General features: G+C 41.1%; 1 protein-coding gene across 8 annotated transcripts in view; it reads left to right on the top strand.

Moving 5' to 3' along the window:
- Window positions 1-12,379, top strand: part of furina (furin (paired basic amino acid cleaving enzyme) a) — a 71,603-nt gene extending 59,224 nt beyond the window's left edge. For all 8 annotated transcript variants that reach the window (XM_046385708.1, XM_046385656.1, XM_046385684.1 and 5 more), the window contains 8 exons: window positions 18-230; window positions 2,214-2,314; window positions 3,278-3,381; window positions 3,605-3,722; window positions 7,854-8,033; window positions 8,113-8,237; window positions 9,432-9,554; window positions 10,592-12,379. In XM_046385708.1, the coding sequence (XP_046241664.1) occupies window positions 18-230; window positions 2,214-2,314; window positions 3,278-3,381; window positions 3,605-3,722; window positions 7,854-8,033; window positions 8,113-8,237; window positions 9,432-9,554; window positions 10,592-11,199 (1,572 nt within the window). In that variant the 3' untranslated portion in view covers window positions 11,200-12,379. The remainder of the gene's footprint in view (window positions 1-17; window positions 231-2,213; window positions 2,315-3,277; window positions 3,382-3,604; window positions 3,723-7,853; window positions 8,034-8,112; window positions 8,238-9,431; window positions 9,555-10,591) is intronic.
- Window positions 12,380-16,541: the final 4,162 nt, after the last annotated feature.

The raw sequence follows: 16,541 nt of genomic DNA, 5'->3' as shown, positions 1-16,541 counted from the left end.
CACTCTACCTTGTCCAGGGTCGTAATGGTTTGGGCTCCATCTTTGTGTGGGCTTCTGGGAATGGAGGGAGGGAGAAAGACAGTTGCAACTGTGACGGCTACACCAACAGCATCTACACCCTGTCCATCAGCAGCTCCACCCAGAATGGCAATGTTCCCTGGTACAGCGAGGCTTGCTCCTCCACCCTTGCCACCACCTACAGCTCGGGGAACCTCAACGAGAAACAGATAGTGAGTTGTGTTTTTTCTCCAGTGTCATTCCTTTCATTCTGCTTTTTTTTTCTTCCTTATAGCAGCACATTCGATCAAGAACAGTCTGATAGTTATATTAGTTATATTAGTGCTGAATCAATTCGTTGATTCTGAAACAACTGTTTTGATTGATTAAAAGTGCGCTGTGGAGTTTTCTTGTAAACAGACTAATGTTAACATTCAGTGTTAAATCACCAAAACACATTGAACGTGTCCTTGAGATCTAATAAACCTGCTGAATTCATTTCCTTCCTCATAAAATATTTTCAGACCTGCACTGTTTACATCCATGTACGCTTGTTTTCAGTCTTCACCGTACCTGCCTTTGCTGGCTCATTATTGCCTTTCTGTGATTACTGAAGGTCAAAAACTCCAGCATTTAGTCTTTAAAGCTATTTATCAAAGAAAAAACCTTTGTTAGCTCCAGCCTGTCAGATTGGATGATTCTGAGACAGTTTTGATTTTTGTGGTAGCTGGTTATTACACTTAAATTAGTTGATCAAATATCCATAAGTATATTTGATCAGCATTTACCCAGTATGCCATAGTTAGCAGTGTTTGTATTGTATTAGATACATTTACACTTGTACATACGTGTTACTGCAAGTAAGAATTGTCTTTATTATTGATCAGTCCACCAGTTCTTGTTATAACAAACTGATTCTTTTTGTCCATAAATGGAAAAATACTGGTGAAGAAAACAACATTGTAAATTCCCAGAGCCAAATGGGTGAAGTCTGAAATGATTTGTTTTGTCTGACCATCATTCCAAAACGAAAAGAAAAGCTGGAAAATACTCACATTTGAGACGCTGGAGCCAAGAGTTTTTTTTCCTCCTCCAAACTTCTTCTTCTCCATTCATGCTGTCTTGGGCTATTAAAATTATTACGAATAATAAATGGTCAGAACTCCATCTGTCAGTCTGTTACTGCTTAATATTCTTCTCTCAAACTCAAAATTACACACACACGCACAGTCTTAATTTCTCTAGCATAGCGTCTAGCAGCCAGACCAACTGGGCAGACAGTTTATGACATTTCTATGACATGTGGCCGGTCCCTTCCTGCTTCAGTGCTGTCCTCATTTAATTGCGCTGTCACTCATGAGTCTGAGAGTGAAGAGATGGAGTAGAAGCGAGGGGGAACTCCAGGGTTATGCAGGAGTGAATATCTTAGTCTCTGTTTTTTTTTTTAATACACTTATGTCATTCCTGACTTTTAATTTAAAGTAGGGGATATGGGAACCTCCTGAATGTATAATTGGACTATTACAGTCTTTTCTCCCAATTCATTTATTAGCCTGTTAGCCAGTCTCTGGAGGTTCTGCATTGGCCAACACAGAGAGGAGATTTTTGATTCTCGATTTTTAAAGTCGTATTCAGTTATACATATACATCCTCTTTAGCATTATACCTCGGGTGACTGGGGGCTTTTTCGTGTGGCTGTGTTTTGTAACCTTTGTCTTTCCTGAGATGGGTTTTGCTGAGTGCAAACATCCCCAATACAACCGCAGCCCTCTGCAGCGGCTCACTGAGATCTCTCTACTGCGCTGGTTTGAACTAAAAAGAAGCTTGTTCAAAGTCCCCTCACTGCTAGTTGCTGAGAGAAGGTGAGCGTAAGTTAGACCAGTTCCTTGCTTTGATTCTGCAGCAGGTCCACACAGTCACGCTGAGAACTTTTTTGCTCTTAAGTTCTCGCTTCTTTAACCATGAAGTGATTTCTGCCTCCAGCAAATACAGTAAGAGGAGAAGCATGCAAGTTCCAAGTTAACAGGTGACAAGACTTTAAATACTTTGGAATGTATTCAGAGTAGTTCGGGTCTGGTAAAAGTTTAGGATCTGTGAGGGTTTGTGAGGAAGGACCAAAGTTAAAGAAACTGATTTGGAAGAATAACTTTAGGTAAATGTTTCTAAAATATTTTCCACTCAGTCAATTTAAGCACCATCTTGTTTGTCTTCTTTAGGTGACTACAGACCTCAAATCAAAATGCACAGACTCCCACACAGGCACCTCTGCTTCCGCCCCACTGGCTGCTGGGATCATCGCCCTCGCCCTTGAGGCCAAGTAAGTGCTTATCACCATTTTTTTTGTGTCTCACCGAGCCTCTCAATTCTCTTCAGCCGTACGTCTCTTTCTAATCTTCTCTTATCTGCATATTTCAGTGACTTTTGTTGATTAAGATCATTTAAACCAATGGAGTAGAAAACTGTTAAATAGAATTTGTAGAGAACCACCTCATGATTGGACTGTGCAGTAATTATTCTCAAGAAATTGTCAGAACCTGCAAGTGCACTAAAGTATTCCAAAGGCCAAAGTAGTTTGATTTAATGCACCAGTGTTATCAGGTGCTAACATGTGGTTGGAACTTTCCTAACAGCAAATTGGTCATTTAGTACAAATAGGTAAAATATTTTAGATATTTTAGAACCCTGATTATAAATTTAACAATCATGTACTAAATTGGGTTTTAACAACGTGTGCTGCATGTTTATGCATCAATTCTGCTCAATTATCCCATTTTATGAATTGCTTTTTAACCCTTCTGCCTGGCAGAATTTAGCAGTGTGTTTATAAAAACGGCACAACTTGAAATAAGCACTAATCTCTCTCATCCAGTCAGACAGACGCTAATAAAGGGACAAACACGACTGCCACAACAGTCCTGTAAATGAGTAATTAGTCTTGTGGCAAAACAGAGTTGGATGATGGAAAAAGACTGCAATTAGGAACGGATTTTATGAGAGAGTGACTGAGCGAAGTTACAAGATACTGTCATTATATTTGATTTGACAGTATCAGTTTAGTGCTGTGTTTAGTCAGCTGTCCACCTGCAGGTTAAGACTGTAGGACATATTGTCAGACATGTCTGTTTGATCTGTTTGAGTGCCTCAACTTACCCTGTGTGTGTGCGTGTTTGTGTGTTCTCTTTTTATGTGGCTGTGTGTATGTGTGTGTCCTCTTTTTATGTGGCTCTCTGTGTGTTCTGTGTGTGTGTGTGTGTGCGCTTGCGATATACACTTGCTCTAGTAAAAACCTGACCTGGAGGGACATGCAGCATCTGGTTGTAAGGACTTCTCACCCTGCCCACCTGCTCACCAACGACTGGAGAACCAATGGGGTTGGCCGCAAAGGTACAGAAGCTCCTTCCAAGTTCTCCTCTGCACAGGCTCATTTATGCATTAGGCATCTATTAAAACAAATTGTCATTAGAGACAAAGTTTCCTCGGAATTGAAGAGAGCAGTTGAAAGTTTTAAATGAGATACACACTGGTGTTTAAAGGTGGGAGAGTGAGGATGCTGCCCTCATCAGGCTGACATCCATGTGTCTGTTCGTCTCTCTCTTGGTCCCTGCAGTTAGCCATTCATATGGGTATGGTCTGCTTGATGCCAGTGCAATTGTAGAGCTGGCAAACACATGGACCAGTGTGGGACCGCAGCGGAAATGTGTGATCACCATGGTCTGTGAGCCAAGGTTAGTACCCTACTCACACACACACACACAGCTCACTAAACTGATCTGAAGACCCTGATTACAAGTGTCTACATATATTACAGCTTTTATTTAAAGAAAACAGTTCAAACCAATTAGAGCTAACAAGTACTTTGTTCATTTGAACTGCACGGACTGAATTTAAATGATATGAATGCAGTCCACGTCGGCTAATCCTGAACTGCAGTGTAGAATTAATGTTGTTCCGTTATTCCTCCGCAGCTTCACTTGAGTCACAAGCTGATGTTATTGTGGCAAGCGGCGTTACCTTTACTGACAATGTTTCCGTCTCTTCCATCTCCTCACTTTACTTCTCATATGATGTCATGATTATATGCATGGTGAGCTAGTTTTCTTTATAGCCTAGTTTGCTAATAGACCAACAGATGGATGCTGTGTTTTAGGAACGCCGTGCAGGAGTCTGTTGCCCTGATAAATTCAAGGACATTATTACAGGATGACTATTTAACACATTCACCTCGGTTTCCAAATATCCCAAACATACAGATAGGATTTATAACTTTATTTATAGGGAGACTGCACTCATTTTACACACTACATAAAGCAGTCCTTTCAAAATAGTAGGGCGCGCCCCCCTGGGGGTGCGTGGTGCAATGCCGGGAGGGTGCGTGTTACCCTGGGGAACATGCTTTTTTTACCGTACTAGAATAAAGTGTAATTGCGCATCTACCACAGTAGTTGGCAGTGGCGCTCTGCCACTGCCAACTACTTTTAACAGGGATGAAAAGAAAGGCGGAGAGAGACGAAGATAATGAGACAAAAGTAACTCACCCGAAAGCTAAGACGAGGAAATATGACGAAGCATATGTAGCGCTTGGCTTCACTGTGACTACAGTGGGAGACGAAGAAAGACCGGTGTGTTTACTGTCTAAAAATGCTGGCAGCGGACAGCATGAAGCCAAATAAATTAAGGCGCCACTTGAAGACATTACATCCCAATCATGCTGATAAGTTTTTTCAGCGTTAAAGTGTTTTATATATTGTGCTCCTGAGTTAATGTTGCTGAAGTGAATTTGAATTTGTTATTATTTATTGATTTTATTTAATTTTATTTTTCAGCATCAAATGGTGCAATAAGTCGGTCAAAAATGTTTACAGTTTATGCAAGGAGTTTTTTTTTTTTTTTTTAATTTCAGGCAAATTGAGGCACTTAAAATCTTTTCTGTTAGACTAGAAAACAATATTAATAAAGTTATTCTTGTTGTAAGTTGAACTATATCTCTTTCTTTTTTCTTTTTGTTTTCTTTATTGTTAACAAGGATAGAATGTTATGCAGAGGTGTACTTATAACAATTTTATAGACAAATGCTATTATTTATAGTTGTGGTGGGGTGGGGGGCGCGAATTGTTTTCTTCTCGCTAGAGGGGGGTGTAACAGAAAATAATTGAGAAGCACTGACAAAGTCATCTATATGGCTCTGGAGGAAGTGGTCTAATGGAAGATTCTATTGTGGCAAATTTTATTGCATTATAGCAAATTTTTGGACCTTACCTGAGATTAAAATTCTGGATACATCCTAACTGTCTTAATCGGTCTGGTGTGAGTTCAAGACAATAAAACATAGTTACAGGAGTGTCCTGACTAGGACAGCAGCAGCACATCAAACACAAAGGTAACTAACTGTATAACACAAGCTAAAAAAGATCAAATGTGAGGGGAATAATCAGGGATCAGCAAAGCAGATGTGATCAGAAAGATCATTAATACAGATAAAATCACAGGCGATAACGTGCTGATACAAGAAATATCAGAACAGATGTATGAATAAATGCACGGTTATATAGACTGATACAAACTCATCCTGTGATTAAACAGCACGATGAGCAGTGAACGTTGGTTGAAGAGATGTTTGTGTACTGCTGAGCTGTCGTACTTTGCTGCTGCGACACATTACGATTTCATCTTCAGTTCAGCTCTGGGTTCCTGTTGAAATGCTCTGTCGTGTGTGTGTGTGTGTGCGCGTGTGCGTGTGTGCACACACGCAGGCACTCAGCTCAAGAGAGACCATTTAAAAGAGAAATAGTAATTTGTCAGCTCATATGTCCTTTTCACCGTTAAGACTCAATATTTCTCCTTAGCCATTTTCTTCCTCCTTTTCCTGGCGTCACAGTCTAAACACAGCCTGACATTTCCTCTTCATTATGCGCTCCCTGTCACTTCTCTCACAGGGTTTGAGGTTTCTCTCTCTTTTACCGCAGCTATGAGATCCTCAGAGCAGATGGTTCGAGCATCTGGGAGCAGCAGTCAAGGCAGGTTATTCAATTTACATTTTAGGTGCTTAGCTGATTCACTTATCCAGAGTGACTTGGAATAAGTCAGCAGGTAGGTGTTCAGGATCTTTCTCACTGTCGGTTACAGCCAGTGACTACATCAGAATTATGGTAGTGTGCTCAGACAGGACACATTTCCAGGGAAGACTGCTATACTGCATCGTTATTTAGTTTAGTTTAGCAGAGTTTAGTGTTATTCTGTTTATAGACAGATTTGTGTATGGATTTCAGAGTGAGTATTACCCCTTCACTGATTTGAATTGTGTCTGTGGACCTAACTATGTGTCAGCATTTGGGGAGAGAAAAATAAAGATGCAGATATTGTTTCAAATAGGTATCGGACAGATTTGGTCTCAACATAAAGTGTGGCGCTGTGATATCTGCACTCTTTGTTCTGAAAGACTTAACCAAATTTAATGCAAATTAGCACCGGATTGCAAAATTTAGTTATGGCCGAGCAGAGTATGGCATGAGTTTGAGGCTTTGCTGTAGCTCATTGAAAAGTTATTCATCATTTAGAAACACTGTCCTCTATCAAGTGTACTCAGCACCAAATTGGATGGCAGTGCTCAAGGTTTGGCTGGCTCCCAGAATGTTTTTGATGATTCTGAAACACTTTATACACACTGGATGAAAATACACATTTGTGTCTCCCTGGGATTATTGCTGTGAACAGATTTAATTCAAAAATAATTTAAACGGTTGATTGTGATTTGTATGTGATTGTGATTATTTGGAGAGGATCTGCTGGGAACTGCTGAGTGCCAGGGAAACAAAATACATTCAAGCTGCATGCAAGTAAAAAATAATGTAATACTGTTAGTGCAATGCTGTGTTTTGGTGGTGCTCAACAGAGAAGTATATTGCTGTTTTACAAGAAATAGTTACTCTGGGGTGATTTTCACCTGGAAATGTTGATAATAAAACGGCAAATGTCAACTTTATTTTTTTGATCAGTTGCCTTCATTAAACTTGCTGATTTCCCCTCTGTGACTGAATAGCAGATTGTCATTTTATAGGTCTGTAGCACATCCCTCTCTCCTTCAGTTCTGCGTGTGCTTGTAAAGCAGATGCCGTGCCTCCAACAGTGCCACAAATTTCGCTTCTCCCAGACATTAAATCAGACACCTGTGCTGCAGTGGTCAACTGCCAGTGATAAATCAACTTCCACAGCCGTTTGTATGTTTTCTGACTCTACATAGAAGAGCCACACAACAGATGTTGCAGTTGTGCTAACATGTAAACGCTGAATTTCTGCATTGTCGTCATAATAATGTGGACAGTCACTGTGCATCACAGTCATCTAAAACATATGCTGTAAATGAACTTTTTAGACTCTTCCCATGCGAGGCTGCTGCTAAGATGTAGTCCTTTAATTTATCGTGAAATATTTATCCGACTGAATGTGGAGGGACTGTATCGTGAAAAAACACAACAGTTTAGTGATCAAACCACATCTTGTCTATAATCTAGGTGCCTTGGTGTCACAAAAACCCTGGCGCCTTCCTCTTCCTCAGAATTGTTGTGGATGCATGTAATCTCCTAAGCGGATTTAGAGGGGGAAATAAAAAGAGGTGGATGCTTTGCTTCCTCAGAGGACGCCCCTACTACAGGTTGTGCGACATAAATCCTGTTCAAGGCAACTAACTCTTCCCCCTTCGCAGGCCTGCACTCTGGCCAGGAGCAAAATGTCATATTCAAATGCTAGCTTATCCCAGGCTCAGAATGAGCCAATAATGATTCCAGCGGCACACAGCCTCGAGCTAATGTATGCTACTGTGTAATGTGTCTCATTTGCTTGTCATTTCTCATGTTTGACAGGAACATTGGCAGCCATTTATCGATTAACAAGAGTGTGGACGCCTGCTTTGGGACAGACAGTCATGTGACCTCATTAGAGCACGTCCAGGCCCGACTCACCCTGTCCTACAACCGGAGGGGAAACCTGGCTATCCACCTCATTAGTCCTGCCGGCACACGCTCCACACTGCTGCACCCCAGGTACAAACACAACCACACAGACACACAGTACAAGTTTGTAAACACACTGTTGACACTCCTGCTTGTCCTCCTCCTGCAGGCCTCATGACTATTCGTCAGAGGGTTTTAATGACTGGGCTTTCATGACCACCCACTCTTGGGATGAGAACCCTAGTGGGGCTTGGACACTGGAGATTGAGAATGTGGCTGGTGCCAGCGACTATGGTAAAGTTTCTTTGTTGTTCATAAGAGCTAATGAGGAAATTAAAATTTTGCTGGTTTTGTCTGTTGTCTGTGTATTCCTAACAAATGATTATTTCAATTGTTGATTATTCTGTTGAATAATTTTCTGTCCAAAGACCCTGTGGAGACATGCTAACATACTTTTTCAGTCTGATTGACAGTCTAAAACCTAAAGCAGCTAATACTCATATTGGAAAAGCTGGAACCAATAAATATAGTATTTGTGCTTGTGAAATGCTTGAATTATTTTTAAAAAGTGTGTGTCAATTAGTTTTCAGTCGATTGATTTTAATGAAAAACAAAACTCAAGAAAACAAAACGACAACATGATCATTCAAACCCAGACAAAATCTAAAATCAAACAGGAAAAGCCACTGATAAACAAACGTAATTCTTCTTCTTTGTTTGGCATTTTTTCCTTTGATGGTGACAGTAGAGGCGGGAATCATGGGAGGAGAGAGACATGTACGGCATGCAGGTGAACTCCTCAGGTGGATTTAAACTGAAGGTGTTGCGGTCACCTCACATGAATGTTAATCAACAAATGTATTAATCTGTTGATTCTAGGGTGTTCAGCTGGAGGGTTAAGGGTTCACAGGAGATTAGAGATCAAGTGACTCCTAAATATCCAAAGTGCCTGTGCCCTTGTTCTCTTTGTACGAGCTGTGGGCTGTAGCTCTGCAGTAATCTGTTGCCTTATAGCAGGGAGCATGGTGAAGCAGTGGAGTGAATACTTTAATCTAGTTGTTTGCACTTGGATCATCCACCTACAACCGTCTGCATCTGGACGTAGCAGGTCCACCCACAACACGGTGGAGCCAAGAAAACCCCCAGAAAAGAGATGTAGATGAATGTCTGACACCCCCGTCCTCACTAAGGAGTGATTCACTAAAGTGGAACCTCTCACAACCTGCACCTGCACTTGAATGGTTCTTTGGAGACGTGCACTTTATAAAACTCTGATTAGGCACAGAGTGAACTCATGTTATCTTTAAATTGTTTCCAGGAGTCATTTTCAGTCACGTTATGCAGAAAATTTAAGTATCGACAATGAGAAGAGGATGCATTTCCAAAACCCTCCCTAGGGAGAACCGGAGCCTTACTGTTTTTGACAGGCCTGCTTTTCTTCCCAGCTTAATATCAGTTTTTATCTTCATCTCCTTTCTCTTCGTTCAGGCACTCTGACCCAGTTCATCCTGGTGCTGTATGGCACTGGCTCAACATCTTCCAGTACCTCTGACAACCCTCAGCCTGGCAACGGCGGCTGCAAGACCCTGGACCTGAGGCAGATATGCATCGGTAGGACTAGTATCTCTTTTTCCCAGTTTGTTCCTCACAGGAAGTTACTGTCTCAACAACAGCCAACAAGGTGCGGTGTAATTATAGAGTCATGTTGAGATGTGATGTGAACTAGCGTGGATATTATCCCATGTGTGCTCAGCTGCATCCGCCTGCACTGTTACATTAATCAAGACTCACACAATTATTTCGACTCTTTTTGCAAAGGCCATGCATCAGTATCAATTTTAAATGAAGATCTAACTTCTCAAGAGATCAAATTATATTTTACCCAAGGTCCCTTTTTATTAATCTGAGTTTAATGGTGTCCATACTGACGTCTCATATCTAATCCAAATACTGCTGTTGGCAAAGTCTTGAGATGCACTGTGGCTACATGTCGTCAGTCTGACCCCTACAGGCTGTCAGAGGTACTTGCACACTGACTGACAAGATGATATACAGATTCATTAGAGGGTGAACCGAATTAAATTATCTTATGTTTGATTATCATATGTCATGATTATCTTGCATCATGTCATACACAGTATTTTCTTACTTGTGGCTCACAGCTATAGTTCTGTCTGTTTTTAAACAAGCTGACAAGACCCTGCAGTAAATTAGATTTCCATCCTTCTGTTGGCTCACACTCCTGTTTTCAGCTCTGTTACCCCCAGAACCCACAGTCTGTTAATTGCTATAATAGGCAGTGGTCTGCATCTGGACCTGCTGCATATGGAAATTGTTCTGTTGACTTGCTGCACTCAGCATATAAATTGCAAAGCCTTTCGTCATCAGTTTGTAAAAGCTAGCACAAGTACCTCTAACAAAAGTGAAAATGGTGACTTCAAGGCTAAATTGCCTCAGAACTTTGTCTCTACATTTCTAAGATACCAAGCAGCCCTGTAGATGAATAATGCAGAAATGCCTAACATTAACTATGCTCTGTGGGCTTTGACCGTCTGGGCAGGAATCCTGGTTGTGTTGTCTGACTCATATGAAGACGTAAACACTGTTTGTGAGGCTTTGCATATCAGTTTTGTTTCTGTCTGTTGCAGAGTGTGACACCGGCTACTACCTCTTTCAACAACGTTGTGTGAAAGAATGTCCAGAAGGCTTCTCTGTGGGTTCCCAGCCCATCAACTACACAGTGGGAAACTCCATACCACCAGCTTCCGTCCCAGCCTGCCTGCCCTGCCCGCTGCCTTGCCTGACCTGCAGCAGCCTCAGCCCTCTGGTCTGCCTGTCCTGCCCCCCTCACAGTTCCCTTGACCCCATCTCTGGCACCTGCCTGCATCTCAACCAGTACATGCGTGAGTCCCCTGGCAGCTTCATGGTGGGCCAGGGGAACCCGGGGTCGGAGCTCCAGCTGACCTCCCAGCTGCCCATCACCATTGCCGTTCTCAGCTGCATGGCCATCATGGCCACCTTTGCTGGCATCTTCCTGATGCTGCAGCTGCGCTCAGGCGCGCTCATTAAACTGCCTTCTTTAGAGGCTGGCGGTGGTTTCGCGGGCAGTTTCAGCCTTGGGGGAAATAGGGTGGTGTCGTACCATGGCATCCCTACAGTGTGGGGGGATGAAGACATAAAAACAGACTCCGAAAACGAAGAGTTTGGCGTCCACAATGAGAGGACTGCCTTTATCAAAACACAAAGTGCTCTTTAATGCCTCCCCCACATCCCTCCCTCTCTCCTGCTTTTAAATCCTCTCACCCCCTCCATTTGTCTGATAATTCAGGGCTGTGGAAACGGTCCTTTCAGTCTTTTCTGGTTTTATCTCTCACCCCTTTGTTTCTGTCTCTGTCTTATGGGGTTCTCATCTGAGTCCTGCTTCAGAATCACTTCTTCCACTGTGCTGTGGGAGACCTGATGAGAAGCCACTGTCCCTCAGAGCTCAGGATGGCCCGGGCTTTGCTCTGGTCACACTTGGGCGCATTTCTATTAAACTGGCTAACTCCCTCCTCTTGCCCTCAATCACTAACAGCGTCTGTCTGCGTAGAGTCCATTTCTCCCCCCAGCTGTAGCTCCTTTTTGTTACAGTAAACAAATGATTATTATTAACTTTCTTCTTCTTTTTTTTCTTTTTCCATCAGTCTCAGTGCAGTAGCCAGACGAGATTGTTGTATGTGAGGAGTAGAGATGTGTTTGTGCGTGCTGGTGTGTGTTAATGTGAGCGTGTAAATCCAGTGAACAGTGCAGTGCGATTTATAGAGAAGCTGAAGTTTGTCCTGTCACATTTAGTACTCTGACTTAAAAGTGATAACAAAAATTGTATAATGAGGCATGAAATCGGATTTGGAAACATTGGTTCTCTTGAAGTATTGTTAAGTGACCTCAACATCCAAAAGCTGTTTAGAAGAGCCCTACTTATCCTTCCAGATTCACATTTTTAAAGTGCATTTTAAAAATTAACACATCAAAAGGATAATAGTTGAAAATGTCCAGACTTTGACTGATGGCCAGTAAATCATTAGAACCAGAGCAGACTGTCTGAGAGCTGTCTAAATATGTCATGTCACCCCCTTTATGATGAGACAATTATTTATATTTCCTTTAAACAAAATCCATCTCTCACATGGTCAGTCACTGCAGATATTGATCTGGGTGTGACTTTAGCCCTGCTGTTGTAAACACGTTGTGAAAAGATCGTTCTCTAGTCCGGCAGGAGCTAAGTGAGGCGCACAACTTGCAAAGCTTCCTTCAGACTGGTGGGATTCATGATGGACTCATTTATTCTGGTTTGGAGACTGTACATTCTCCTGTGCTCTTAGTAGGCCATCCATCACACATCAAAAGAAAGATACATTTAAAGAGGAACACACACACACACAGTCGAGGCTGAGACACATTTCACAATGTTCTGATGGTACCCAGAACAATATGTGACCAAGAGGCTGTCAAAGCATCTCACAGGTGTTGAGTTATGTGTCATTGATTTCTTGACATTCCTGACACTGTAACAACACATCAATGCTTTCTCTTTTTTTCATGGCACATTAAAGCTACAAACACATGCCTCATACTTACAGAACCTTTGTGTGTGTGTGTGTGTGTGTGTGTGTGAGTTAGTTTACTACATATGAGGTGGAGAAATGTTTATCGGCCCTCTGAAGTGAAGGTTTCCTCCTCCTCTTCCTCCTCCTCCTCCTCTTCCTCCCTCTTCTTTAAATGTTTAGAAATCTTGTGTCTCTGCACTTAGCCTGCAGTCTTCATCTAATCTGAATTCCAGATTATCTCTTCAGTGTACTTGCCAATTAATTATATTCTGATTGATATTGCAGCAGCTATTTATTCTGAGAGATTTTAATCACACCTTTAGGGAAGATTGGTTTGAAATGATTTTTCTCCCGGGCTGGTTTTCATCTGAAATATGCATCTCATGATTTAATCCGGAGTAGCCATTTTGAATCCACTGATCTCTTTTTCTGCTATGTTGAAATGATATTTTTTTTTCACTTCCAGTACAAAAACAACTTGCTGAGAGAGAGGTTGTCATGGTGATGGCATGCATACAAAACTGCAGCTGCTCATCCGTTTATCTACCTCTCATATCATTCAGCAAGGGTTCATAATCTGTTAGGAGGAGCTGTTAAATGATTATAGAGGTCAAATTATATGTAGGTCACATATGAGAATGCTTCTTAGGGGGATAGGCATTATAAGTCAAATTTATGTCTTCGAAGAGAAACAAGCAATTGCAATTCAGAAACTGTAAAGCTGCTGTATAAATTCTGGTCTCCTGAATCGCCCTTATCTCTGCTAAAATTTATTGCCTTTAGGATCAGCATTCATGGGCAGACACACCTGGGCTTTAAAACCTGTTATTGAAAATAAAACGAACTGAAGGATTGTCCATAGATCTTGTTGGCATGCATTAAACTGCTAAATCGGCTTCAGATTGTTAGGGGCGTTTGTTTTTCTCTACCCCCGTGCTCAGTTTCTACCCATGTGGCTTCACCAGGCGTGTAGCCCTTTTTGTCCTCAAGTTTATTAAGTCACCAACAATCAAACATTTCCCTTGTCTTAAGGGCAAAAAGATGCACAAGCACACAAATCGATTTTAATTTAACCACTTGTGCTGCAAAGCCTTCTTTGAAGGTGTTATTCATGAATATGCACAATGAGTGAATGTGCTCAATGTGACTTAAATTGCAAAAGCAGAAGGGAAACAAAAGAGAGCAGAAAAATAGCACCTGCTCAAAAGCATGGAGAAAGACTAATATGTATTCTCTCAAACACACCAGCGAGCCAAGAAGCTTAATTTATCTCTGATGGCCAGCACAGGTGTTGCACATTTGGCTTATCGCAGCAGGTTCAGCCAGGAAGCACTAAACTGGATTGGAAACCGACCTGAGTGTGTGGAGTTAGAGCAAGTTCCCTCTAAAGAAACAACGCTGATGCTGCTGCTGCAGAATGACAAGTGTGTGCTGCATTGCTTTGTGTGATGAACATTAGTGCCTACTGCCATTTAGGCTTTGATTACCCCCCAGTTTAAAGAGGGAGCTAATTTAAATATGTAATAACTATGGCCTCAGACTTGATCCTCACTATCTTATTGACTTCCCAGCTTGGTGTAAAGTGTGTTAACAGCAGATAATGGGCTAATGCAGCATCAAAATTGCTTCCGTAAACGTTTTTCTTAAACTCAAGGGTTTGCATTTCTTTTAGAACTATAATGTGGAACTCTGGATGAATTGGTTGCAGTCAGTAGTGACTAATTGATGCTCAGTCTTCAACATTTTCCATTGTGCATCTTACCTTACAAAAGATTAACATATTGCTTCCAGAACGAAAAAGGATTTTTACTGAAGTGCATTATTTTGGGGTGTTCAGACAAGTTCCTGTGGCTCCCTCAAGTGCACTCATGAAGTGATTTATTCATCTTAGCTTGATGTTGTATTCACTACAGCTGAGAAAACTTTAAACTGATGAATTCAGCTCAACTTGTGCATTAGAGGGTTCAACTTTTAAGAAAATCTTGAATGCGGGCAGCATGAAGTTGGTAGTGCTTCCAGAGCACAGGAAGTGCTGAAAGGCATTAGCATCCGTCTCACATTTTCACTGCGAGAATGTGATGGAAACTACACACTAAAGAACAAAAGAAAAGAGGTTCTCTAATTGTACTAGAAAGCAGCTCATTATTATAAAGCTACCACTTAACTGGCACTTAAGTGTGAAGCCTTTTTACGTAGAAAGTAACAGAAATGTAACAAAACATCGCAGCTTTCCTCCTCTGGCAAATGAGAAAATACTCACTCATGGGAATGATTGAGGCTTTTTATTTATACAGCTGATTTATTCAACATGGAGCTCGATGTTGCTTCAGTCCTGCCTTAGGATGTAGTCTGAAGTGATCGATATGAAGTCGGATGGAGTTAATAGGAGCAATATCTTTGGCATAACCAAAGACAATCATTTTAATGCTGTCTGTTTAGTGTTACAAAGTGTTGCTTTCAGGTTGTCACGGTCCCTCGACTCCTTCACTTGTGTTCAAAGTGTTTTGTTGATATCATTCAGTCTTTTCTGCCTTCCTTTGTTTTTTTTGAAGATCTGCAGCGACACCCTGTATGTTCAGCAGCTGTGGAGGGAGGAGGTAGAATGTATCCCATCCCCATTAACTTAAGGGCTGAATCAGATGTGCGTGCGTCCGTGTGTGCACATGCTTGTTTGAGTATAAATGAAACACTTTGTGATGGAGGTGGTTGTCGGGGTGGTTAGTGGAGCAGCCTCAGACAATTTTGTTGACCTCCTCCCACCTCTTTGTGAGGTTCCTGGCCTGTGGCTGCACACAGTACCTTACAGATTTGTGACCTATGAATAATGTACAAGAATGACTATCTTCACATGGGACATAACTTTAAAATAAGGCCTATTTTTGTACTATATGAATGGTGCAGTGTAATTTTCTTGTAATTTAAAGATTTTTTTGCTCTTGTTTTTCTCCTTTTTATTTAATTGATGTCAATTATAGATTCTACTAAAAATAAAGATCTATGCAAATTTGAATGTGTTTTTATTAACTTCAGTGCATTTAAGAATATGGCTCGATATAAATGTAGGTTGTTAGCAAAGTCAATAATGTTAATCCTTTGGGGACTATGAATGCCTGCACAAAATGTTTATGATAATCCATCTGTCAGCTGCTGAGATGTTTATGAACATGTGGAAGACCAGCTAACACTGCAGTTCCCACAAACATGCTGTTAGCAAGCCTAAGAAAGGGCAGTGCGTTACATTAGTTTGTGAACTTGAACGAAATGTCAGCTTGTTGGTTTTTAATGTGAGTTTCAGTGTTTTGTTTTTTCAGGGATGTGATTTTACCAAAAATTTTGAATCTGAAAGTGCATGAATCCTCATCTGTTGTGTCAGGTTACTGAGGTCTGACAGAATCACTTTCCATAGCTGTTAAAAATGCATGGCGTCTCACCTCATCTCAGTTCTCACACTCAACAGTCAAATTATTGAACCATCTGTAAGCATTTCCACATATTTTGCGAAAACATGGTTTCTCTCCTGTAAGGTGTAGCACGCTGAGCTCGGGAGCTTTCATGTCATCCATCTTAATATACATTGATTTAAACCACGGGGATGTTAAGTATGTCTAATTCCCATTTTTATTTGAAATGATTACATTTTACATACCTGTCCTTTATAACTTAATTTTGGGTTTCCAAACAATATCCAACAAGAAGCCAACACAGACTTATACCTTTGAATTTTAATCACAGAAGCAGCACCTAACATATTTCCTATTTCTCTGTACCAATAATTTAAACAGGAGAGTTTCTTGCCAGTCAAAGTCACAGAAATGCTTGGTGAGTCATGTAAAGTTGTTACTGGTAAAACTGAACGGGAATTTTACTCCCATTTCACAGCTTATGGAAGTTGATATTAAAAATGTATTGTTGGGAAAATGCCACCATGGACTAAAATCAAATTAATCAATAGGTTAAAATGTCTAAAGTTAAATGAAAAAATTGTTAATATAGGTTTGGGTTTTTTTTCCAT

This window comes from Scatophagus argus, chromosome 1, assembly GCF_020382885.2.
Source record: "Scatophagus argus isolate fScaArg1 chromosome 1, fScaArg1.pri, whole genome shotgun sequence".
NCBI classification, from domain to species: domain Eukaryota; kingdom Metazoa; phylum Chordata; class Actinopteri; family Scatophagidae; genus Scatophagus; species Scatophagus argus.
This window is presented reverse-complemented; position numbering and strand designations above follow the sequence as displayed.